Below are 25523 nucleotides of genomic sequence, written 5' to 3' on the forward strand. Positions count from 1 at the left end.
TTCTACGTGACTTTTTGAAGCCATTTCTCATCGTACAAGGCTTCGGATGACCAACACCCTCCTTCGAGACTAAATTCTGGGTTGTATAAAGTAAAAATGGCGACTGGACGCTGTTGAGTCAACGTTCTGCTGCATTTATAGCTTCGTTTTTATTTGTAAAGCAATAGAGCTATGTTGACTGAATTTGTCATCCCCTTTTCGACTCTTCACTTAAAATTTTAGTGGTAAAAATGAATGATTTATCGCAAGGCAAGTTCGAATCGAATCAATTAACAGCCTCAGAACTGAAAATGGAGTAACTTGGCAGCCAGCAATGTTCTTTCCATGAGTTTACGCGTAAGACAGGTCCAGGGGTGTGCAAATACACGCACAGAGCCAAGGGTGGCTGCTCTGCTCGAGTTTTTATTAAAATTTACATCACACGCCACGACGTAATAAGAAGACCGCGGGCCATTTATTAGCAGGAACCTAATAAACCCGTTATTAACTAACATCGGCGTTACTTTAATCAGAACACACCGTGGCGAGAGGAATTTCGCTGGTTTTTAGCGACCACCCTCGTGTCACCCCTCTGAGAGACTCCATTTTCTCTTTTGGCACCACTGTGCGCCATTATACACCCTGAAACCATCTCCAATATATTTTTGTCACTTCGAACTGCCATTCCTTAAGATTCTCAGCTGTTTCATTTTTTTTTTTGAGTGATTGGAATTTTAAAAAATAAATATATTGGTTTTTCTTTATTTTCGACACTTTAACGTGCCAATATTGCCAACTTCTGAAGAGTACTGCATTGTCTGAGCTATCACTGAGCTACACTACTGAACAGAGTCAACGAAAAGTCAGGCGTGGTAATTGAGAAAAATTGCAAACTAATTAAACACGATCAGACAGAGTTTCTCAATATTTTGTTCACGTAATATGGAAAGTAATGCGAGTCACCTGGCGCATATATTTATATCAATTTTCGCATGCCACTTTTGTGCTTGCCTCCATTGTTCAGCGCATCCTACGGGACGCCTCGTACACTTTTGTTCCACTGATATTGATTTATCGTCGCCGCTGGGAGACGACGATGCTTCCAACTTTTCTCGAGATCGATTTCCATCCTCCATTGATCGCAATTCGCAATATGGCCGCCATGAATCGTTCGAATATTCCATTGTACGAGCAAAAAATTAATCGTAAACACTTGGATGCGGAGCATTTCGAAATTCGTTCTCGAAAAACGTTTCCAGCGGTGGTTTCAGCCCTCTTTGGTAAGATCAGAGCAATCAGTCGGTATCGCGTCCCCGTTCGATGCTATAATTTCGGCAATTTAAATGCATGCGCATGCGACTCGATAGACAGAGCCGATATCTCGAGCGTCTACGCATTACGTGCGTGGCATCGAGCTGGATCGACGTGAGATACCGTAAATGAATCGTATCGATTCGCTGCCACGTTTCTCTCTGAATATTTATATTTTCATTACCGCTAGAACGCGTTCGTGGACGATGGCGATCGTTACGACCAGCGATTATTATCGCGATAGCGTCGATTCTTCGATTTCAGGCGTCCACTCACCAACGCAGATTCTTAGAAATGATTTTTGACCAATCTCTGATATGGAAATTGAAATAAAACAGTGATCGTTCCAAAGCACAGGTGTACAGAAAATCGAGGACCAATTGGGGACGAGGTATCGAGTTTATGAACGGCACTGACAATTATTGTCCCCCTCGATCCAATTATAATTCCAATTTCCGCGATATTTGCGATTAAACACGAATGATCCGACAGGATGGATCAGACACGAGCAGCACTGCTGTGACGTTTGTTTTATATCAGAAATTGTACCAACTGGTGAGATATTGCTTTTTTTAATTAATCGTAGAGTCTTCGAATTTCTTCGAGCACTCTTTGGTTACTTTTTTTGGTGAAAATCTCGAATTGTGGTGATTGCAGACGAAAGAGATCGTTAAATGCTGCAGAATCGAGCGGAGGTCACAATTAGCTGAGGTAATCGGTGGTTGCGTGGACCTAACAGAATTCCTGAGGCATCGCGGCCCATTAACCGTGGATTTCCATTCAGTTTAAACGGATGTACACTGATGACCCTCTGTGGCATCGATAGCTCGACGATTCGACTTATTTCGACGAGATACCATCGAGAATTCTCTGAAATCTACTGGATTCAATCGATTTCTAAGGATCGACAACATTTTCAGTAACGTTTCACGCCTTTTTTTGGAAGAACAGAGACGCGTGGATAATTAACAGCAAAGACTTCGCGTCAGAATTGGCGCACGAGCAAATAAAGAGCTCGCTCGCGCTGTTGTAATAACGAAACTTGGCAATTACGTTAAAACAGCAATCCAGTTAGAGCCTTCGGGGCAAATAAACTCCTGTTTGAGCAAAGAATTGGCAGTTTCGCGAGGGCGAGAAACTTCCGTATCCGTTCGCCAGTTTCTTTCGCCCCCTCCTCGCCCTCCGTGTCGATTGTGCCTCCCCCACGCGCCGCTCCTGCTAAGTCGCAGCGGAGCAAAGCGACGGGAAAAAGCGCGGACACTCTGCGAGCGAAGTAAAGTGTCGAAGAGGGTTTACATGCTGTCGTCGTCTCTAGTTTAAATCTACTTTCTTTGCCCGCTCATTCTTGGCAAACTTCTCGCGCGCGCCGTTCGTACACAGCAGCTTATGTTCACAGCTCGATCTAAAGCGACACAAGTGTCATTCCGCCTCGCGAGTCGCACGTGAGATCTGCGAGGCGGATGGCAAACTTTCGAGCTGGCTGAAGAGACGCGGAAAAAAAGGATCGATGCTGTTGAAGAGCTCTGGAAACGTTGCTAGCTGCGCTTCTTCGATTAACGCTCACAACTGATCCCAGTTTTTTAGATTTGGTATGCTGGTTTTATTTGTTTAACGAAGAATCGCTCGATGAATAGTAATTAGCAAGCCACCAGGGTGAGTCGAACAGATATCAAAGCCAATTCGAGACGCGACGATGCCAGGGGACCGGAAGGGGTTACCGCCAGCTCGTTAGCTTAATGATCGTACAGATTTCCGTCGAGACGTACAACTTAACTCGAACGAAACTTACCCCTCGCTACTTGCTCGAGTGCGTTAGACGAGACGCTGATTAACTGATTAACTGAGAGTAACAGAGGGACGAAACGCGTTTCACCAAAAAATCGGATTATTTAGTTTTGTTGATGATGACTTGAAATAGATGAGAAGATGGGATTTACTCACCTCGACGACGTAGTGGAGACCAGAAAGCGTCATCCTCGCGACAGAATCTTTTCGTCTCACTGGTTGCTGCCATCTTCTCAATGTGACACCCTGAACAAAACCAACCTTTTTACACAGAACGCCAAGGGAAGTATTGAAAGTGCGCTCGTTAAAATTCTGATCAAGAGAATTGAATGCGACTAAACGAATTCGTTAATGAAAACCGTACGCGCACGAAATCGCTCGTTAAAGAGGACAATCGATATCCCCGCTGGTGTGTACGTTAAACAATATTTTAGCATCGCAAATTGCCAATAAGCATTTTCAATCTTCCCCAAAAATCATAAATTGCCAGAGTCTCGAAAAGGAGAAAGCAAAGAAATTACGAAGCAATTATTACAAAAACGTTACTTACCTCTGGCACATCCGTAATATCCGGCACGTCCCTCGTAATATCAGGATCAGGTGGTCTGTGTTCCGCGACAAGGGCGCCATACTTCCTCGACGCCATCCTCCGCCTCCGATCGAGCCATATTTTCCTCTCCACAGCCTCAGACTCCTCGTCCACCCCAAAGAACTGCGCTGTTTCGCGTCTGATGTAGCTGAAACCGTCAACGAACCTTCGTTGAAGCCTCATCGAGGGATCAGACAGCTAGAAACAAGGGTTGACACCCTCTCTGCGCCATTTTCGAGACTACAATTCGCAAAATCAACTCACTTCCTGATGGCCTCGCTGCGACTGACGTTCCTCCTCAGCCTGGGCTTCTGACTTCCGGGATTGCTGGCAGAACTGGGCACTTGGATGATGGGTCTTGGTGCACTGGGCGCTGACACGCTCCTGGTGATGCTGGGACCGGAAGCAGTGCCAGCGACAGGCCCAGCAGTGGCCAGAGAGATCGTTGCTGTGGTCGTGATCGGTGTGGCTGTCGTTGGGTCCGTTGTCGATGGTCCCACGCTGCCAACGGGGTACATACTGATGCTCTGGCCATTTTCTGCGTCTGTGGCGGTGGTGGGCACTGTGGTCGTGCCTGTGCCACCTGACACTGGCGATGGTTGCCTGAAAAACAATAAACAAGACATTTAATTCCTGGTGGCTATAAATTGGACGGTTCGCGAAAACTCTGCTGGTATCTCGCGTCTTTCAGTGGAGATTAAAAACACGAGAGAGAGAGTTGAATGTCCAACGTTTACGAGCTGCTGCAAAGGGGATGAAGAGGCCACGAACTCTGTCCAGAGTGGCGCAGCGTCCAAAATGGCGGCGCAGCCTGTGTACAGGACCCGAGCAACTTTCAATTTTATCTGGCTCTCATCTATTCATGACTAGGCGGTTTCGCGTTCGTACATTCTTTCGCTACGAGAACAATCGACCGCCAGAGTGCGAGGGAATAAAGTGTCGCTTGAGAACAATCGAGAAACTGGTTGATTTATTCTTTTTTAGCAGCTTCGTCTGACGTAGATGGCGCTGGCAACGAAGTTAATTAGAAACGTTCTGCTCGAAGCATAGCCATAACGTCGTTTCCCTTGATTCTCGGGACAATGAGCCACCGCAGAGCTCAACTACAGCTCACTTCTCTCAACATCCGATCCTCTCATCCCTTCGCAGCGTACTTCGCCAAACCTCTCCATGGCCATTCTGCCAGGTTAGTTTACAATTAAGCCATCCAATCATCGAAATGTATTTCCCTTCCCACCTTCGACTCTCGAGATGGTATAAATTAGACAGTGCTCGTGTAACACGAGTACAGAAACGCTCGCAAAACTGGAGCAGTAAAAGCAACAGAAGAATTCTAATTGTTAAAAAAGAGTAAGAAAAATGAACGAGGCACCTGGTGCGCCTAAAAAAGACCAGAGTGACTGCCTATCGTCTTGGCCAGCGCACGCAGCGTCTTTTGAATATTCAACTGACCTCGATAAACAAAAGATTCCATTAATAAATGAATAAAGAAGGACCATTCAATTCTCTTCGACTCCCTTTCTTCTTCCGGCAGTCGTCAAATAGATTAATTGAAAACGAAATCAGCGACGCCTCGCGAAAGGGTATGCAGATTCCTGGCGGCTGAACGAGGGCCGTGTAAACCGGAGAAACGACAGACAAAGGCTCGCGTAATTGTGTCTCGCGACAATAAAACTGTAATATCCGAGGATGAGAACGAGGCGCGCACTTTTGCCACCGAGAATGTGGGACGTGCGAGCTGGGAGCAAAAAGCGGAAGGAAATTGGCGGTTGGTCGTCGAGTTTCCTGCTAAATTCCCCCTCTCTCGCTGGAAAACCCAGCCCAACCTTGCGCTTCATATTTCTTTGGACAGTTCTGACCCAAGTTTACACGTGTAACTCCTTTTTTTCGCCTCTGTAACGACATGGCCAATCAGTGCGATTAATTAATCAAATTCGTACACAATTGCAGGGCGAGCCTCTCAGTGATTCGATGAAATTTTACTTGAACGCAATTTCAGAGGAATAATTAACCGGCCAATCAATTAATAGCACGCTGAATTAATTACCAAAGTTATCGAGTGCTAAACTCGAACGAATTATTGTCCAATGCTGATCACTTGTACGATCCAATACGAACGAAGGAAATTCGAGTCTAAACATGGCGTCCACTCTGCACGACATCGTCCAAGGAAAAGAATCGCGAACAACGTCTGTCGATCGTGATTACGCAGGTTGCTCGATTTTTCAGAGTCCTTTTAATGCGCAGCGGTGGAAACTCGTTTCGCGTGTCCTGTTTCAAGGCCTCCTTTTTTTCTCCCCCCCCCCCCCTCCCCCCCCCCCCCCCAGAGAATTCTATATTAAAACAGCAGCACCGCCTTTTTAAATTTGCATACATATTGGCGCGGATGCCCGCGTCGCCAGGATTTATCGTGAGGATGTTATCATTTTCGGTGTTCCTCGCTAACCACCCCGTCGTCGCGACGATAAATCGATACAATTAATAACCAGAGGCACGCGAGTCTTGCTTTCGTCCACGACGAAGCCACTCGTCCAATATTTTGTTCAAACCTAGACCAAACATAAAAATGCTCTCACCCAACAGTTGGACGCACCCTCGATTCTACACCACGCGTGAGAAATAAAAGAAAAGACTCCAAAATTGTGGCTTTTAATTGCCACGACAGTTATTGAGCCTGATTTCGCTGAAAGCAGCAGGTTTTCAACGAAGACGCTGTAAGAACTGAGATATTTCGACGTTCGAGCATTTTCACGCCGCCATTGCTCGCCTGGCGAGTGTCTCTGAACTCACTTGGATCGCTCTAATTAACCAGCGATCAATTCTCCTTAACTCCTGGCGAAACTGCCTCGTTTATCTCCTCGCGTGAATTTTAACTCGCTGATGGATGGCGTTTAATCCTTTCGATGCCCGTCGATCCGCCTCGCGGACGTAATAACGGAGATTACGACGCCATAAACTGTCTCAGGGTGTCTAAAAATCCCTCAGGAATGTCTCTCGTCGAACGAAACTCGAATGATCGTCGTAATAAAACCGAATCCGCCACTTCCGTCGTGGCCAGTAGCTGTCCTGCGCTCGCCAGATGGCGTTCGCGAAGTGGCGCTGATTAAGTGGCCGCCATTAGCGGGTGATACTTGAATAACGAACATAATCATTAGTAACGGAAGCAGTTGCTGGCACTCCTGCTAATAACCTGCTCGCACGCGATCGTAATTATTATTTGCGGTTCCTGGATGCCCGCAGCGTGCCTTAACCGTCCTATCAATCGCGTCGATGATAACGCGATTAACCTGCCAAAACCACTGACGTAATCGATTCTTCCTTCAGCGAGTGTTTTTTATTTTTTTATTTGAACACCACTGTAACTGGAATTTATTCGTGGAAGGAGAAGCAGTAGTCTTTGGTGGATGTTTGGTAGTTGAGAAAAAGGAGATAGCACGCGGATTAAACGTGATAACATTGTCAAAGCCAACGAGGGACCAGGTTAAGCTCGATATGTTCGACAACGAGGATTGCCAGCCCTCCTCCACCCCTCAAAATATCCGAGAGAACAGAGGATACCTTCGAGTGGCCATCGAATGCGATACAATATTGCTGATGTCTTCGAAATAGAAAATACCTATGCTATCGTGTCTTCGTATCTCTGCTCGAGCCATTCGTTCCTCGTTTCATGCAATTCTCGTTTATTTAGAGGCCCTTGGTGGGTGCTTATTGAAATTCTGGCTTGTTTTAAAATTGTAGCAGAGTTGTAATAAAAATAAAGAAGTTTTAACGCGATGTATTTCGTTCTTCGAGTGCATCAGCGAGCAGAAGTGACTGGCAAAGAATTCTATCGTCAAAGTACATCGAAATTCAAGTACGTTTAAGAGTCCTCCTTACGAATTCGTAGCTGATACAAGTTACAAGCACGTGTATCAAGAAGAATTCGAAATGTCGTCGAGCAGCGTTGAAAATTTCCGTCACGACTGATCCCTTTCACGATCTGTCTTTATCATCGAGCCAATGGCAGAAACCCCTCGCAGGATCAAACAGACAAGGACTCGAGACACGCGCGTCGTGATTCGACTGCCTCTGACCCTCTTCTCGATTTCCACCGTGTCATCGGAAAACTAACGCAAACTTCGCTCGCGTTTGCTTTGCGACAGCCGAATAACTCGAGGAACCGCCTCTGTGTACGTTCGATTTATCTCGAACACTCGTCGTGGATCGACGAATAAATAAAGACACGTTTAATTAGCGCAGAAGCTGAATTTCGAGCGATAAATTCGCTCGCACGAGTTAACTGGAGCGCGAGAAGCTTGGATAGATAAATCCAGAGGGTGGAGATGGTATTGTAAGTCGTGGTGCAGGTAAGTAGGCGCACTGCACGATGCTCCAGCGTCAGCGCAGGTAAGTTTTATCGCTTGGGCGCGAAATAGCCCACGGATCCACCGAGTACGTAAACCATGTGGGTTTACGGGGCTCCTTGGACGCCACAGGTGCCAGCGTGCACTGCAAATGCACTCGTTCGCTATCCTTGATTGCCACCCTTAAACGTTGCTCGAGAATCGTATTGTTTCCAAAGTTACTCTTGAATACCTTGCTTTTTTCTAAGGAAGACGATCCAAAATGGTAATACGTTAAGCCATTTTAATCACCAGACCCTAATTTACTACATCAAGTCACTTCTTAAAGTCCCTAGACAAAGTTTCAGAGATCGGATAAGACTCGAAACCAAGATTGACATCACTTTGGCTAAGAAAATCAGAGGTGCAAAGGCTCGAGAAGGTGGTCAACCCTCTCGTAGTGTTTATACGGATGCTACTCTGGATAAGTGGCATCAGATGGAGGAGATCGAGCTTAGTGGCTCGTAAATCATTCGACGGTATCATTCGAGGAAGTGGATCAGCCCATAAGACATTGTCTAGGAGGCGGACGGTTCCGTTCCGTCGCGATAGTTCATTTCCGACGCGATATTAATCGCGATATGCACCTTCGGATGGAGCTTCGATTTGTCTGATGGATACCTCATGAAAGTACGATCTTATTTCGAATGATGGGTGGCTCAAACTTATCAGAGCCGAGCGATCTCGCTCGAGGAGGACGCTGGGACCATCTACTCGGGACCAGAGTGATTTTCCAGCTCGATATTACCACTTAACACAGTTTCGCGTTATTAAAAATGGTGTCTCCGGCTCTCTGGAACGTTCCACGCGAAACGCAAACCAGCGATCGTCTTTTAAAGCGCACGAAAAACAGAGGCGACACGGAAGGCTCGATCGATCGAGCGTCCATCGACGCGTATCAATCCCCGTTAATAAGTTTTCCAATATTTGCCCGATAATGTCCATCTGGCGGACGGATTTTCGGATTGATCGAGAAGTAATGAAATTAAAGGGCGGCTAAGAGGAATTTGCACGCCAACGATGGATTGTTTAACGATCCACGGAACATATCGATTGTCTATTAATTACTAGGGTTTATAACCGGATTATAATCGGATGTTACACTTTTTACACTACGTTTCGTTGGTAGACTTTATTTTCGGGCAATTTTCAGGTTCCTCGAGAGCAGAGCAGGCTCTGTTGATGGAAAAAGGTAATCTCGATCAGGCAGTGGATATTGCGACAGAAGAGATTAATCTAGCTGATAATCGTGTATCCTGGAGTTTAGAAAACCAGAGGAGGGACAAATTCGAGGCTGAGTTGAGTGGAAAAGCAGAAATTACTGCGCCCAGCTCCGCCTCTGCGCGGATAATCCGCAACAACTCGCGAGATGTAGGTTGCGTGTGGATATTGCGTGACTTCGAAAGTCACGCTCGTTTTAGACCGGTTAAAGTGTTCCAGAAACTGTTTTGTTCCACCGTTACACCGTCGCCAGATAAACCGTGCCCCTGTCAAACTGGTCATATTTTATCCGTCCACATTTTGCTAATCGTCTACGTCCACTGCCTTTGTCGACGCCATTTTGGTGCACGACAGACGCAGAACAGTCCTCTAAGAAGAGCGTTACACCTTTCAAAGAAATTCCAATTTAGTCTCGACAAAAATCGCAAACGTTTGCAGAAATTTGTCGATCCAAGAGCGTAATGTATTAGAACCGCGAAGGCAATAAATAAATTCGAGCAATCCGATACATTTTTACCGTTTATTCCCGTTATTAATACGGGTCTGTAAAACTGGAAAAACTCCCGCGATTTATAGCGTTCGACTAATAAACGGTTGTACAGAGCCGGGTCGAAAAGTATCGCGGCGCTTGCTTAATTGTAACGAATGCCTGGGAAACAATTACGAACGCCTATAACTCTTGCAACTGGTCTGCTTCGAGTCTGGCCAATAACTCGACGAAGTAACTGCATTTAGCGACTCAGTGGAAGCAAGTAACCAAGATGTAAGATCGAATTTGCTAAATTTCGCGTTGCACGAGGGTTGCTGCCTTAAAGGGTTGTCTCCAAGGGTCGAAAGCTCGTTGGTTCCTCGCGTCGAAAGCTGATCGCAGACAGCAGAGTCTCTTTCGTACGCGAACAGCTAAATTTCGTCGTTTTTGTAAGCAGAACCGTGTTGCAAGAGGGTTGCTGCCTCAAACGGTTGTCTCCAAGGGAAGACAGCTTGTTGGTTCCTCGCGTCGAAAGCTGATCGCAGGCAGCAGAGTCTCTCTCGTACGCGAACTGGCGAGGCGATTGACCCTGCTGACCTGACCCAGAGTCGCTTGGGTCAGAGTTGGCCCCGAGATCGGGCGAAACCGGCACTGCTCGCGCGGATCCGCGTCAGCCCCCGAAGTGAGCAGAAACCGCTCGATATTCCCGCGGACGGCGCCACCACCAGTGCTTACTCCACTCTCGAGCGAGGCGGTTCCGATGCGCGACGACATTTCGAGCGTGTTTCCCTCGAAACAGATCGATCTGGCCTCCTCCACCAGAGGGGACGCGTTCGCAAGAGCAGAGGAGCAGATACGCGCGAAATAATGAAGCGTGCACGCGCGAGCGATGTTTATATATAAATCGTCGTCCATTGAATCCAGGAACGCCGCGAGCTGAATATGGAATGAATTTTTTAGTGCCGCGCGCGGTCTTTAACGATTTTATTCAGCTCGATGCTTCCTTGCTTCTCGAGTCCCTTGGAAAGTGTGTCATAACGTAGAAAAGAGAAAGAAAAAATGGAAAAAGGGTTGGCCAAAGTGTGTCGGAAGTAGTCGCTCGCGTCTCTTTTCATCTGTGCAAGAGTGCACGTGTACAGCGTGTCTTCGTGCTCCTTTTTGCAATATCGGAAATTGTTCCACGGAGGGATAATTAATACTTTGATGCAATTTAAATTGCACGCGAAATATCGCTCGATGTTTCTCTCTCTGTGTGGGACACGCGTTATTCTCCCGCTATGCAGCTGTTACGATATTATTATTATTACTGATAGCGATCTAGGGACGAGGCTGGGAACACAGCGGATGCAACCGCGAGCATTTGTTTCGATCGACAAAGATGCGCGCCGCAATGGAAACAGATAATAGTGACAGACACGAGCGTATCGCGATGCAGTCTGCAATTGTAACTGGATGCGACGATGCCAGCTTCGAACGATACACTGTATCGATTTACAGGGCATAACGGAACGAACTGTAACAGTAACCAGAGCTCGATTCTCCTGTTTCCAACGACGAGCAAATTCGCTTAAGAAACGAGCAGCAATCGAGAGCAAAAAATCGTTCCACTGATTAATAAATTTCGCGAAAGTTAACAACTCTCTATGTTTGCACCAAGGCTCGTCACAGAAAGAGAGCAACAGAGTAGTGGCAGATCGATAAAATTGATAAGCTCTGCTCGAGGAACCCGTCAATTAAACCCAACTCGCGCCTTCCGCGTAGTCGCGCTTAGGAAAGCTTTTATTGACTCGTGGGTTAACGCAATTTCCACGGAGTTACATGTTTGCCAGGCCCCAGCGTCGGTGCAATTTTTCTCCGCCCCTTTGTTTCACCCAACGGACCACGCTGGACTTTTATTTCCACCTTTTCTTTCTGTTTCTCTCGTTCTCGCTGGTCGCACTGGGAATTACGTTTGATTTAGAGCGCCTTTCGTTGCCTTTCAGCGCGATGTTTACGGGTGCCGTTCGTGGATTTGCCGCGTCGCGGAATTACGCTGTTTGTGCGGAAGAAATCGAGTGACGGGAATGCCCTGAGGCTGGACGAGCGGACCCTGGCGAGCCTTAACTCTCAACTAACCAGGATAACGCGACACTGTGGACTTTTAAGTCCTCTCACAGCTCAGACAGAAATTAAAAAGCTAGCATTAAGAATCGAGAAAAAGTTAGTTTAACAGTGAGAGAATTTAAAAAACAAATGCTACGAGTAGTTTTGTAATTACAGCCAGAGGGAAATAGCGCGGCTAAAACAACAAACCAAGATAACGACGCGCGTGATTGCGGCTATCCCGTTGCTGAACGATTGTAAACGGAAGTGGAAGGCTTGCTTCCACGTGACTTTGCCTATCAACTTGTACACCTGAATTTACGACTCGAGAATACCTTCACTCTATAAATCCAACACGACACCGCCGGCCCTGAAAGCCTGCTTATCTGGATATCCGACTATCCGGTTATCAGGACTGCTGCTACTACTTCTCTTTCCGTCGAGCCACCCCTAATTGGCTGGGGAACGAAATCCAACTCCCGCACGAAATACGATTATTCTGCGTCCAATCAACGCGAGCAAATATCCTTTAAACGCGACTCATCCGTTGCAACGAGACTAAACGACCCACAATTCGAATACTTTGCTCCACAATAGTGCGCCTTGTATCGACTAATATCTAGTTTTACTTAAGTTAGCGATGGATTCTATTCTCCATGTGATATTAACGAATAGTATGTGATCAGAGGATCTTAAACACAACTTCGAATAAGCAAATATCCTTTAAACGCGACTCACCTCTTGCAACGACACTAAACCACCCCAAATAGAATACTTTGGTCCACAATAGTGAGTCTTGCATCCACTAATATCGCATTTTATTTAAGTAAAGCGTGACAACAAATAGTATTTCATCCGAAAATCTTCCACACACCTTCTACTGAACACCAAAGACCATTAAACGAATCACTCCAATCCATCAGCTAAAAAACACCACTAATCTTAGTCCAAGAACCGAATTTCAAATACAATTCAATCTGCCCGCCATTGAAGATCCTCCATGGTCGCAGATCGATATCCATTCTCTCTGGAAAGAGCAATCCCCGATCGTGGTCAGATTAGAAGGGTACGAGGGCTGAAAGGTAGCCTCGATAAAACGGAATGCACTGCAGGGGCTCCCCCTTTGTGCATTACGCGGTAAGACGTGTCGAGGAACTGATTATCGCGTTTCCAGAAGGCTGGTTAATCGTCCAGAGGGGGACTAGTCGATCGAGCCACGGATGGACAAGGTTTAGGACAACGACGTTTCATCCTTCCTGGCAGGGTGGATGAAAGAACGAGGCCAACGGACGTGACAGCCCTTGGGGGTGGCGGTGGAGCCCCCTGGCAACGTCGATAGGCAAGATAGATAGCCTCGAGGATAAGCTCTTTATACCAGGGGATAAATTTAGCGACAAAACTGTTGGATTAAGGATGCTTTTGACTTTCAATGAAATATTTATGTCTCCTGGGGAAACGTCGGACCACCAGCCAGCCGCCACAAGGAATGGACGACGGTTGGACGCGTACACCACTCTGGTTTCGCCAGTGCAAACAACGAACGCTTCGAGTAAAGGAAAATTCCAATCTGCACCTGAGCAATTTTGAAAAGAAGCTTAAATAAAGGAATAGAAATGAAAGAGCAGCAGGACGATAAGGTTAGCTACTGGCCCAGCAGAGTTTTTACATAATAGACAGTAGAAGCAGTTTAATTATGGAAATTAGCTCGCGTGCAAAGTTCAGCCCCCAGAGAAGTTCAGCAAAGGTTTCGAAACGGAAAACAACTTCATCCTGGACCCTGCGTGGCTATCGTTGGAGGAGTCGAGCGACTTATCGAGCTCCTCAAAATATTTTCGTTCGCGAAACAGCTTCTGTTTTCACGTTGGCAATAATACTTCGCTATATCTGCAGAATGAATATTAATCAGAGTTGTTCAGTTATAATCTATTAACGACAGTTGGCTCCTTTTTTTTCAAGCGAAAGTTTCTCCTCAAACTCCCACGATAAGAACTTTTGCTCTTCTCTTAATTTCTGAATGAAAATGGTAATTCTTCCGGCGTTGTTCTCCCTTTTTTTCTCTTACAGAAGAGCTAATTACGCGGAGACAGCAGCGACGTAGAATTTTTCAGTGAAATTTCGACATCCTCGCGGGGCGTGGAACTTGCTACTTGACATAGATTTAAGAAACTTTCAGATCGAAGTAACGCGGAGGAGTGGCGGCGCAGCGCAAAACTACAAACTCCAGAGAATCTGGAGCTCCTCCATCTTCCGCTGGGTGTCCGTCACACCCTCTCGAGAGAGCCACGAGAGCGCCACCAACAACCTTTTCGAGTTACACGAGACGCGGGTTCAACGTTGGACGCGTCGCTGTATAATTCATTGCGAACGGGACGGGACTGCGAAATATGAAGCAAGAGAAGTTATCGACTCCCACTGAGAGCCAACAGTGTGTACACATCACTGTGACACGAATTCTGTTCCAACATTCATGCACCCGTGCGTTAAACTTACATTTTTCGTGCAGAAAAGAACGAATTACGGAAACCCAATAAGAGCATTTCAATTGGAACTGCAGACAGATCGTTCGATGAACCAGACACAGCTCAAATCGACGATAACGCGACTTTAATGCCAGCTTTACGACGCCATAACGATTAACAACAACCAAAGAGGCGAGCAGTCGAGTGCAACTGGTGCACCCTCTGCTGAGGGGCACCCTGAGCGAACGGGCCACAATCAGCCTGCGATTTATTGGTCTGCGTTTGCATAATATCGATCTCGAGCGACTGAGATTAAGATTCCACGGAGATTAACGAGCAACTACCTGGTTTTGTGCCCAGACAACATTCGACGGAATGAACCGTAGCGACCGCACAGCAGTTCAATGGAAGACGCACGCGTCCGACAGCCTGACAGATTTGTGCGCGAGAGCTCTGATAATGCGAGACTGTGTGCGATTACGCGTCGCGTAATTAATCGATGCCTTGTTGCGTCGCGAATAGATCCATCGAGCACAATTTCTGACAGGACAGACTTCCAGTCGCTTGATAGGATCGATCAGAAATCGTTCTGATAGTGTCTGATCGCACGGCAAGGGATCGATCAATTGTTTTCATGATTTTGTAGCTTTGACAGAGCTACAAAAATGGAAACGCTGCCCTTAATCCATTTTTTTATCCGTTTCGATTCGCCTCGGTTGATTCTTGCAAACAAATGAGATAATTCTATTTTTCGAATTCGTTCAGCGCGAAAATGCCAATGCGATTGCGATTTAGTCACGACTCGACTGCTCGCTGCGGTGGTTTCAATTTTTTGTTTAGTATTCTCGCCAGATAAATTCTCAGAATAAAACAGCGATAGCGCGATGACAGCTCGAGCGATGGTTTTTCGATTGTTTTCAAATGGATACCCAACTAGCCGCCATATTGAACGCGAGGAGATTAACGACTATGCAGATGAATCTAAAGAGAAGTTGACCCCTCGAGAGAAGATGAGGTTCTACGTTTTTTTACAGTTCCTTTGCTTACATTAAGTGTCTCGATCCGATGCATAATTAATCGAGAGAAGGTTTTAAGGAGCCTGAGAGGCGAAAAGAATCTCGTGAGCGTGAATTCGCGAGGCTGTCCAGGTGGGCGAGTTCGATCGGTGACCGAATTTCCATCGGCGATTGAATCCGTCAGGAACTTCAGACTTCGGCTGAATTATTACAAATTTCCATGATGCGGCTCGCGTGCATAATTAACGAGTTTGCGATGCAATTAGTGCCGCGCGGCGTGCTTCGCCAATTTCCGAATCGGCGATAAGTTGGCCCACGGCGGGCACGATAAACTATCATTCACTGCCACCTCTATCCTGCAGCTGCGCTTCGTTAAAACGATCCCAACTTGCCACGAGTTCGCACGAACCAGCGAATTTTTAAGCTCGAATCAAATTTCATTCCCATCCTCCATCTCGACAACGCATACGCTCGAAAGGCGTCGTTAAATAAATCGCAGGAACGCGTATCAACAACCATCGAACGGTGGACCGCATTATTCGTCGCTTGCGATGTCCCACTTTCGAGAATCAATTTTTCCTTCGATACACTCGTGGATTCCATTCGCACCTGCGCCAGTGTCGGAAAATTCTAGTAGAGAACGTCTAGTTTCTGATCGTTGTCAACCCGTTCCCACGTCTTACCCACCCGGACGCTAATTTCCAAGTTTAGTTCGCGAGAAGTTTGGCAGAGGAGGATGGTCTGGCGTTACGAGGGAAGTTTTCACCCGTTTCCGTCCTGGTCATAATAAGTACGCATTAGCGTAAGAGTCTGGGACTAGCAGACACCGAGAAAGAGAACCCAGGTTCGAGTTTGCGATGAAGAATTCGATGTAGCTGAGGATATCGATCGAGGATCTGCTGGTGGAATCGAGAGCACGGCTGTATCGGGACGGATTTACGAACGGAAGTTCGAGCCACGTTCTAAGACGGCGAGCACTTCGAGTTCTTAAACAACCAGCTTACAATGCCGATCCTGCGAAACTGTTCTCGTAATTAAATTTGGACGCGTTCGCAATTTCGTTTCTCCGCTCCCTGTTCGTTTAAATCTCGCCGATAAATACAATTTTCAGCGCTTCAGGGGAAACAAAATGCTCCCGCGGAGGGATATCTCGCAGCGGAGATCGCGGAAAAAGGGATCCAGTTAAAAAGTTGGGAACGCGAGCTGGCTCTGCTTTCCACCGCCTCAAAATTACTCCAACTTCCGACGTAAGTTCCAATTATCAGAGCCGGTACCCTTTTCTCCGCTACGCAACGCGAAAGGTAACGGAAAGTTGCGCAAGAAATCTCTTCAGAAATTAACGGCAAGAAATAGCGAGCATTGTACGGGTCGACATGAGTGAAAAGTGATCGCCAAGAGAAGTGAGACTAATTTCCTCGCGATGAGAGGACAAAATTATGCAAATAACCGAATCGATGTCGGTACGAGATAGTGGAAGGTCTCCAGATTATAACGCGCTTTGTTTCGTCTCGATATCTCAAACGGTTCCTGAGATATGAGCGTTTAAAGATCGAGCGGTCTGCGCGGCCAGCAGTGACCCCCCACCCCTTCTTAGTGTTGCATAATAATTAGTGATGTAACATATTACGTAACTCGTTAGCGCACAGCTGATCGCTTAGATAAGACATCGCTGAACGTGCGAGCGAGACTTCCGAGTATGCGACAAGGACAGCGATAGAAAACTATTAAAAATTACCATTGTCTTTACACGACGATATCTCAGGAACCGGAAATGCTATCGACGTGAAACAAAAAGCGTTTTACAGGGGAAGGATCAGCGCTGCCTACAAGCCCAGATTCGTTAACATATCGTTCGAAACGCGGAAGTAATGGCTCTCCAAAGTTTTTTCAATTTTAATCCATATTATTGATAGATTTCGAAGTGAATTAATGAAAAATTGTGTAATTTTGGGCAAATATGTCTTGTAATAATTGTGTTGGTTATTGTGAACGTCGAATGAGAGATTGAGAAGAGTTATAAAATGTCCAACATAAAAAATAATCGAAACTTCGTTCCATTTTCTTTTGGAATATTAAATCGCACAGTGTTCCACGATAGAATGGTTTATGCAACAAATTCTCCTTCTCTCACTACGCAGTTAATACTACTTCGTATATATTTAAACAATAAATAAATCAGAGTAGAGAAAAGAATCCGCGAAAATGGATTTCCATTCGCTAAGCTTCGTATTCGAGTATCGATCGTCAGAGAGGATCCACTTTCGGCCATTAATTTTTCAATCGACCATCCTGACCTAACCTAAACCACTAAAAGGTGGTTAATCAAAGAATATCAGCCTGTATGAATAATTCATCGGCGAATCGATATTTCCTCCAGCAATTAGACCAGCGGAACCTGTACTCTCGCGTCTAACCACTAAATTCGCCCGCTCCTGTCGAAACAAAAACCTCCAATTTCAACTTTTAAAACCATTTACCTTCTCAAACAACATTTCATACGTTCACGCTTTTTTTCTGTCGTCTTCGAGCAACGTTCGTGCAATCAGATCGAAACGACGCGCGAATCGAACGAGGAATCGAGTCGACCTCGCTCGATGCCATTCTTAGTAGAATCCGGAAGTCCAGCAGAATAATGCAGCGTCGACGGAAGCTGCGCGACGACGGAGTTTTCTGGAGCGCGAGCCAGGAAAAAAGAAGAGAAACCTCGTTGAATCTGGACCAAGAATTTCCTTGTTGACGGTGTAATTGTTCGAGTAAGGAAAACAAGTCCTACGAGAATTCTCGAAGACGTATCGCTCGTATCGACTGCAAGTCCAAGCAGGCTGCAGAAGGAATTTGGCGGGCGACCAAGATACGCGCGAGTTCGATGAAGTCGTGGGAAAACTCCGCCACAAGTTACCTCGTCGATCTCTGAACCCTCGAACTTCCTGGAAACCAGTAAATCCGCGGAAAGAATACGCGTAAACCTCGTTCATTAAAATCGAACCGTTCACGCGAGATCCACTCGTCGAGCAAAATGGTACGCACTCCATTTCCAGCCTCCGATTTTGCGGTGGAACGCTAACACAGTGTTCCGCAGTTAAATCGGATTCTGAAGTAAATATTAGCGTCGAAATAATGCTCGAACGTTATCCGATTACACTTTCGTGTCTGTTCACGTTTAACCCCCGTGATTCATCGAATTTGCTCGTTCGTGGCTGTTCAACACGCGTGTACTCTGCATTTTTTCTTAAGCGCGAGCAGCGATCTTCGAGAAGAAAAGAAGGTTGGTATGGTAGGTCTCGTCCTCGTGGACGCGGCAATATCGCGGCTCGACCGTTTCGGAAGAAAGAGCGGGTTTCTGGGGCGTGCAAGCACGGGAGGCACGTCGCCTCGATGGCAGCAGACTAATTACTAAATACCGCCGTCCAAAACTATGCCAGCCGTTCGTGGAATTCCCGGACGGGGCCGCAGTCCCGCCACCGAAACCATATTCTCGCGAGATTGTGGCTCCGGATTAGAGATTAGAACCAATCGATTCCGCTCTCTCTCCCTCTCCGCATCGTCGGCTATTATTTGACTATCGACGGGCAACGGGTCAGACGTTATTGGCCATTCGAATCGTTCCGTGCACTCGTGACACACGATAAGGATAAAGCTCTCTCTCTCTCTGCGGTTCCAACGCCCCTTTGTTCCGCAAAATCGCCAATCCTGATCGCGCGTGCCTGCTCACTCGATACGTACACGCGTTTAAAGACCAAGCTGGAGATCAAGGTGGTATTGCAACGGCGAACAGATCGTGTTTTTCTACACCATCGACGGTAACTATCGCTTCTAACTGCGGTGACTGGACAAATGAAGATCGATGGGACGGTTAGTTGTCCAGAAAATGGTACCGTCCATATTGCTACAGGAAACTGGAACGCGAGCCAATGTACCAGCGATGAATAACATCGCGCACGTGTCATTTCGATACCAACCGGGTCAGTGGACGTGGAGAAAATTCTGAGAACAGTGTAAGAGTCTTTGACAGCGTCCTTGTAACGAAAAAAGTCGTTGCTTGATCCGTTTCAGAGTACCCTGAGGTAAGACACTGTTCGAGTCGTTTACTCTTTCCATTCTGCCTGGCTTTGGGAGTCAGCCTCGTGTGTCATTTGCACGGGACGCGAATGGATGAGAGGAGGGGATGGTCGCGAAATAAAAACGATCGAAGGAGAAGACGAGAATAATTTCACGGTACGTTTCACGCGCGAATTATCCCTGATATCGATATCCCCCTATTGACGTGCATTACCACCGTCAAACGGGGCCCAGGACAATTTATCCACCCTCGATATTCCTCCGCATTTGCATTGAGAAAACTTACGTGACTTCATTGCTAACTCTTCTCTTGTTACCAGCCATAGAACCGTTCTGGAATAATAATATCGTCTAACAACGCGAGAGATGAGTTTAGTCGAGGCAATGGAGGGGTTGGTTACCCCTTTCCAATCGTGAGACAAGTTAATCCTGCTGAATTTAGAAAAAACACCTGTTTTCTTAAGTAAAGATTGCATTCTCGTTGCTGTAATAAAATCAGAGCTTTGTGATTCGTCGTGAATTGTTGTTTCAGAGAAGCTGCTTGACGAGCAACAAGAATCTGGCCATGTTTTTCTAAGCCACGTAGAGGTCGCTGCGTTCACTAACTAATAAACTGCACCCCACGTGAATAAATAACGCGGATGACAAAATATTTTCCAGTTTTCTCAGCGTTCCATCGACACATGCATGCCCTTAGTTCAATCTCAGCTCGCTCGCACGGTTTGCATTTTATAATTGAAAGCAACAATGGTACAGGTCTGTTCTTCGACCTAGAAAGCAGTTCTGAGATGCGCCAACGAGGTCGTTTCGGCCGGCTAATTTGTCAGACGTGTGTTCATGCATTTGCAGATTTCGTCGTATAATTACCAACCGTCACGCCAGCCACTCGTGCCAAGTCGTATCCTTCGTTCCAACCCAGCCAGCCCTGTTCGTCCTTCATTCTTGCCCTGCTTTGCACTCTGCTCTCGCAGCAACTTTATTTAAAAAGAACAACGAAACAAATCTCTGTCGCTGATCCATCTTTCGACGAGCTTGAATGGGCTCGCAGAGCAGGGTAAATGACTAGAACGTTAATATTCATTGCGTCATCGTGGCGATCCAATTAGCGCGAAACGGTAAGGCCCTAGTCAACGTCGGAAGCTGAGAATTAACTGGGTTACCCGCTAACCTAACCCTTTGCCTAATGGTTTACGAAACAGCCCTCTGTCCGTGCTCGTGCTTCGAATAATATCAAACATTCCTGTCAAGAGCTTCTCAGAGTAAAACAACCCCCATTGACGCAGTTTCTGTGCAATTTTTTCCAATCCTCTTGCAATTTTCACAAGCTTATCGTGGTCCACGTTTGTTTCTCGTTCGTCGACGAACCTCGATGGAAAACTGTGCGTTACAACGACGAACAGTTTCCCAAACGACGCATAAACAATAACAGCTAGCTGGAGGGACGTCTGGTGTTTTCCTGGATGGAAGTGGACGCGTCGCCAGTGACGCATGGCGACGCAACCTCGACGCAAGCGCGAGCAAGTCGAGGGGATGTCGTCGTGGACCCACAGCGAGAGAAATTTTCAGGAAACAAGCAAAAGGACCGCGAATATTCAGTCGTGATTCGACGACAGGAAAAAAACGCTCTGATTCGTCCTTCCTAATTGCGTAACGCGATCCTCGTGAAAATATCTCCAACGAGGAAAAGCTTTGCCAGAGTAAACGCTCTGAAAAATGTAGCGAACGAAAAAAACGGAAATCAAGGGGGTTTGGAGGGAAACGCCAACGATTGCCTGGAAAATTCGTGGGAGCAGGAATCCCAGCAGCAGATTTACGATCCTGGCGCGGATGAACTCTGTCTTAGCTGGCCAGCGCATCCGTGGCAAAAAGACAAAAGTGGTTTCAGTGTTGTTGATGCGCGTAAGCAAAGTATAGGGTGGCTATGTACGTCGTAAATGCTGGCTCTAAAAGCGCGCTGTCTGGTTATTACCAGCCACGACCACTTCCGGTTACAAGCTACGACTAGGTTAGGTCCACCAGCGTGTTCTGGCCTCCATTTTTCCCTCAATCTCGTCGAGATCGCTTCGAATGGATGCTGAGAGGGCTGAGAGGGTCAAATATCATTACAATCGCGTTTTCATTCGACAAATGAAATTGTTTCGTTAAGTAATACCTCGTATTTCTTACTCTTAGCTGCGCGCGCGTGCATTTTAACCACCGTGGAAGATAGCAGAGCTCGATAATTTCTTAATGTCTCGTCGACTGAATTGTAGGAGAAGTTTATCGCGCGAAATTCACCTCGAGACAGTAATAAAAGTGGATGTTGATACGGTTGGTTATAAGGCAGTAAAAAGATAGAACTCTAATAAACTTGCAGGCGCAATAAAGTAAGAGGAACAACAAACTTCTGGGACCTATCAAAAGTTTAGGTATCCTTGAATATTTCCCCCCTAAAACCACGGCCATTTCACGCTGCTGGTCCCCTAGCTGGCTTCCAATCGAACATGAAGACGAACAATTCAAAAGAAAAATTACCAAACACCAAATCGATCTCTAAAAATGATTCGAACCGACGTGAAACCTTGCAAATCGTCAGCCACGCGTTACGTATTCATGCGAGAGCCTAGGAAGCGATGTTGGTAGGAGAAAAGTAGGTGGTTCCATCTAGGGAGAGTCGAGCGAAAGAGTTAATCGTTGGTAACGCGAAGAAGGATCTCTCGAGGCCAAAATCTGGGAAGCGATTTCAATAATAGGCGAGCGGGACAGAATCTTGCGGCGAGGCTGGATGGAAAGGAGCCTGGGAAGGCAGACGGTTCTTAAAGATTCATCGTCCCTGCCATATTTAAGCTCGATCCAGCCCCGCAGAAGACCCTCGAGACAGCCTCGCCGGATAGAACCGTCTTAGCGGGTCCCTCTTTGGGACCCTATAGGACTCTGCTCGCAAAGCCCTCCCTTTGTCCCTCGCCAGAGTTCTGAACTTCATAATTCACGCTCGCAGCGTCGCGCCACACGCGAAAATCGGCTGGAAGAGTGGAGGACCGCCCTCTAGCGAGCGACGCTTTCGAGGAGTCCCATCTGTGGTCGAAGAAACGGAAATTGGGATGGCGTTCTTGCGTCGATCGTCGTCGAAGCTTTGCATTGGAAGCTTTAATTTGTGTGCGATGCGAAGGAACCAACTTCCAGGCTAAAATCGAGGATTATTACGAAATTTCTTTCACGCGAGTCGTTCTGTCGTTAATCACGAACGCTTCGCATAATTGCTCGTGGCCTGATTTAACTTTTAACATCGCGAATGTAATTTCAAATTAATTACACGAACAAATAATCATAATATTTTCCATCTCGCCAACAGGGACGTGTATAATGCGTTTTATTATTCAAAAACGAGGCGATGCACTGGACACGTGCTCGTCAGCTGTTAACGATCGTTTCATCGCAGCAATTTTTATTAATTGCAAAAGAGACGAGCATTATTTCCTCGTTTCGCGGCTGTCAGGATTATTTATCGAATAATCGAGCGAATATTTGTTTCAGCCACCATTTCGAGGTGGCAGAGGCGACTTTTATCCGCAGGCTGGCTTCGCATCCGGTAAACGCGAACGTACGATGGCCGCGTAATCCCCGCCGTTTAAAATAAACAAACGCTCTACGAGGCAGCCAGTCGAAATTTCCACTGGCAGGAACACCGGTTCGTGACGTTTATCCCGGAAGAAAATGGATCCTCGGACCGGATTTCCGCGACAGGGTCCGCGCGAGCCATTTCGCCGCGGAAGGAACCACCAAGTCGAGAGGATCGATGGTATCGACAGCCTGTCCTCGGCCATCAGCCACCGATACAATCCGTGCCGGACGTTCGCTCTGAAAACCAGCCGATTCCGCCGCCATTTCGAATCTACGCGGCTGCACAAGCGACCTCTGCGAATTATCAGTCGATAGGAAGATATAAATTATTATTGCTGCCACTGCATTTGGTTATTCTACTAAATTGCCAAGAGAAAAAGTGGCTGAAACGCTGTGGAGGATTTGTGATGTGGTCGCAAGAAGGAAAGAGAGAGAAAGAGAGAGAAAGAACCCCTTCAGCGCAGCGTAAAACCAGCCACGCCGATCCATTAAGATCTGGAAGATAGGGCGCCATACAAAAGATTGCTCGTTGGGAGGTATTAACCCTCTCCCATGAGGATCTTTGCGTTCCCGCAGCTCGTCTTTTACTCCCCCTTTTCCACCCCCAAAATGTCTGTTCCGAACGAAATATCCTCACCATCGAACTTCCTACAACTTACAAACTGGTAAAATACAATTTTTTGTAATAAATTAGTCCTTTGAAATTACTACTTTATTATTTTTCGCAACTAACGCAACTAACAACGTGGCACAGGAAAAAAAGTGGAGGAACGCATGTAAAGGAGTATTGCAATCGAGAATTTTGCTTTTCACGGTCTAACAAAGGTAAACCCAGTGTTTATTCTATTTTATTATTTTTCTAATCGCAGAAATCATCCCCTAAAAGACACCCCCAAACTTCTGAAACGAAACCAGCAACGTGGCACAGAAAAAAGATTAGAGAGACGCGTGTGAAGGAGTATCGCGATCGAGAGCTTTGTTTTCCACGGTCTAACGAAGGTGAATCCAGCGTTTGCTCGTTCGACTGCGATAGAATCGTTTGTCGCGATCTTCCGCGCGATGTCGCTCGTTCGATTGTCCCCCATAACTACTAGGAAAGTATATCATCGCTCGAGCGACTACTGGCCCGCCCTTTCCAGGCGATTCATTGAAATGGAATTCGGAGAGAGAAAAGTGCGGACGCGATCGAACCAAGGAGAAAGAAGGCAACTCTGGTTCGAGGTTGAAGAAAGAGAGAAAAAAAAGGGCGAATGGAAGAACATGAAAAGAACATTCTTAGCCGAGATTCTGCTGATCGGTATAGCTCGCAAGTGGAGTACCAAGATTTTCGTAGGAACAGAGAGTAATGGTCTGTAATACCGTTCGGCTGTCTATACATTATCGACTACGAAATTGGAATCATCCATTTCTCTTTTGCGTCGAAAGGAAACTGCTCGTAGCGGCGCGACGACGAACGCGGGAAGCCCAGCGGTAATTTATGGCGAGTAATTTCTGCGCGGCTGAAATTTCGCTTCGTTTTATCGCAAATACGTGTAAAGCTACGGGTAATAACTCGAGGATCGACTTCAGCCCCGTTGTCCGCCTTGATTTTACAATATTTACCGTGTAATTTAAATAAATTACCATCCCTCGAAGCGAACTAACAGCGTCTTTGGTGTATTATAAATTTCCAGGAAATGGAAAATGTATAAGCTCGCCTCGAGTACAAAGTAAAGTCGTTTATTCGATTTGAAAAAATCAGATTCTTACCTCTTTGCAAAATTACCGTGGAAATCGAGGGACGAAGGAGCGATTAATGGCAGTGGAAAAGGGAAAATTAATGTGCACGCGATGTTCGTTTGTTCTCCATCGAGCCTCACAATGGTACGACCCAAATTTCGAACCCACGAAATCCAGCAAAGCGACCAGCCACGGTCCATCCTTCGTAAAAATTCTAAAGCCACTTCGGAAATAGGAAGTTCGGTCGTAATATTTTCATACGAGTCCCAGAACGCGCCACGAAACTTCTCTGGCTGGAATAAGGGAGAAATAATAGCAGAAGACCTTCCAGCAGCACGAAAAAGCAGAAAGAATAAGTAAAATTCGAGAAAAGTTGCTATCGAAGGACTGTCTGTCACTTATGAGTTGGTCTTTACCCTATTGGGTTCGTAAAAAGTGGTCAAAACACCAACTAATCGTGGATTTTAGTGAAAAGACGCGAGATGTTGGTCGAAGCGTGTTTAAAGAAGGCTTGGGACGTGCCATGACTGACTAAAATTCGCTGGGATTCGCGAAAAGGGCAACCAAGTCCAAATGCATTTGCCATTTTCTTTCTCGATGCCTTTCAGAGTAGTTGAAATTGTTTCCGCGAGTTAATTTCGAGGCAGCAGAGGAAAAATGGAGTCGACGAGTATCGAAACATTCTCACGAGCCCTCGAAACTTTGCACGCGCCTTAAAATTTCGCCCGCCATTGGCGAGGGTGACATTTTCACGGGCGCTCAAGTGCAGCCTCATTACGTTACGCGGTCGATCGACCGTCGAAAGGAACGAGTCCCAAACAGATTGTCCAATTCAGCGAAAAATTAGAGGCT

General features: G+C 46.5%; 2 protein-coding genes across 5 annotated transcripts in view; one reads left to right on the top strand and one right to left on the bottom strand.

The window, feature by feature from the left end:
• LOC143431687 (facilitated trehalose transporter Tret1-like) overlaps positions 1-25523 on the top strand; it is a 349669-nt gene that overhangs the window by 265233 nt on the left and 58913 nt on the right. The gene's annotated exons all lie outside the window — the stretch shown is intronic.
• LOC143431674 (uncharacterized) overlaps positions 1-25523 on the bottom strand; it is an 85194-nt gene that overhangs the window by 5838 nt on the left and 53833 nt on the right. For all 4 annotated transcript variants that reach the window (XM_076908596.1, XM_076908595.1, XM_076908594.1 and 1 more), the window contains exons 4-6: positions 3929-4267; positions 3626-3812; positions 3232-3321 (exon numbers count right to left, since the gene is read on the bottom strand). In XM_076908596.1, the coding sequence (XP_076764711.1) occupies positions 3232-3321; positions 3626-3812; positions 3929-4267 (616 nt within the window). The remainder of the gene's footprint in view (positions 1-3231; positions 3322-3625; positions 3813-3928; positions 4268-25523) is intronic.

This window comes from Xylocopa sonorina, unplaced genomic scaffold (genome assembly GCF_050948175.1).
Source record: "Xylocopa sonorina isolate GNS202 unplaced genomic scaffold, iyXylSono1_principal scaffold0014, whole genome shotgun sequence".
NCBI lineage: Eukaryota > Metazoa > Arthropoda > Insecta > Hymenoptera > Apidae > Xylocopa > Xylocopa sonorina.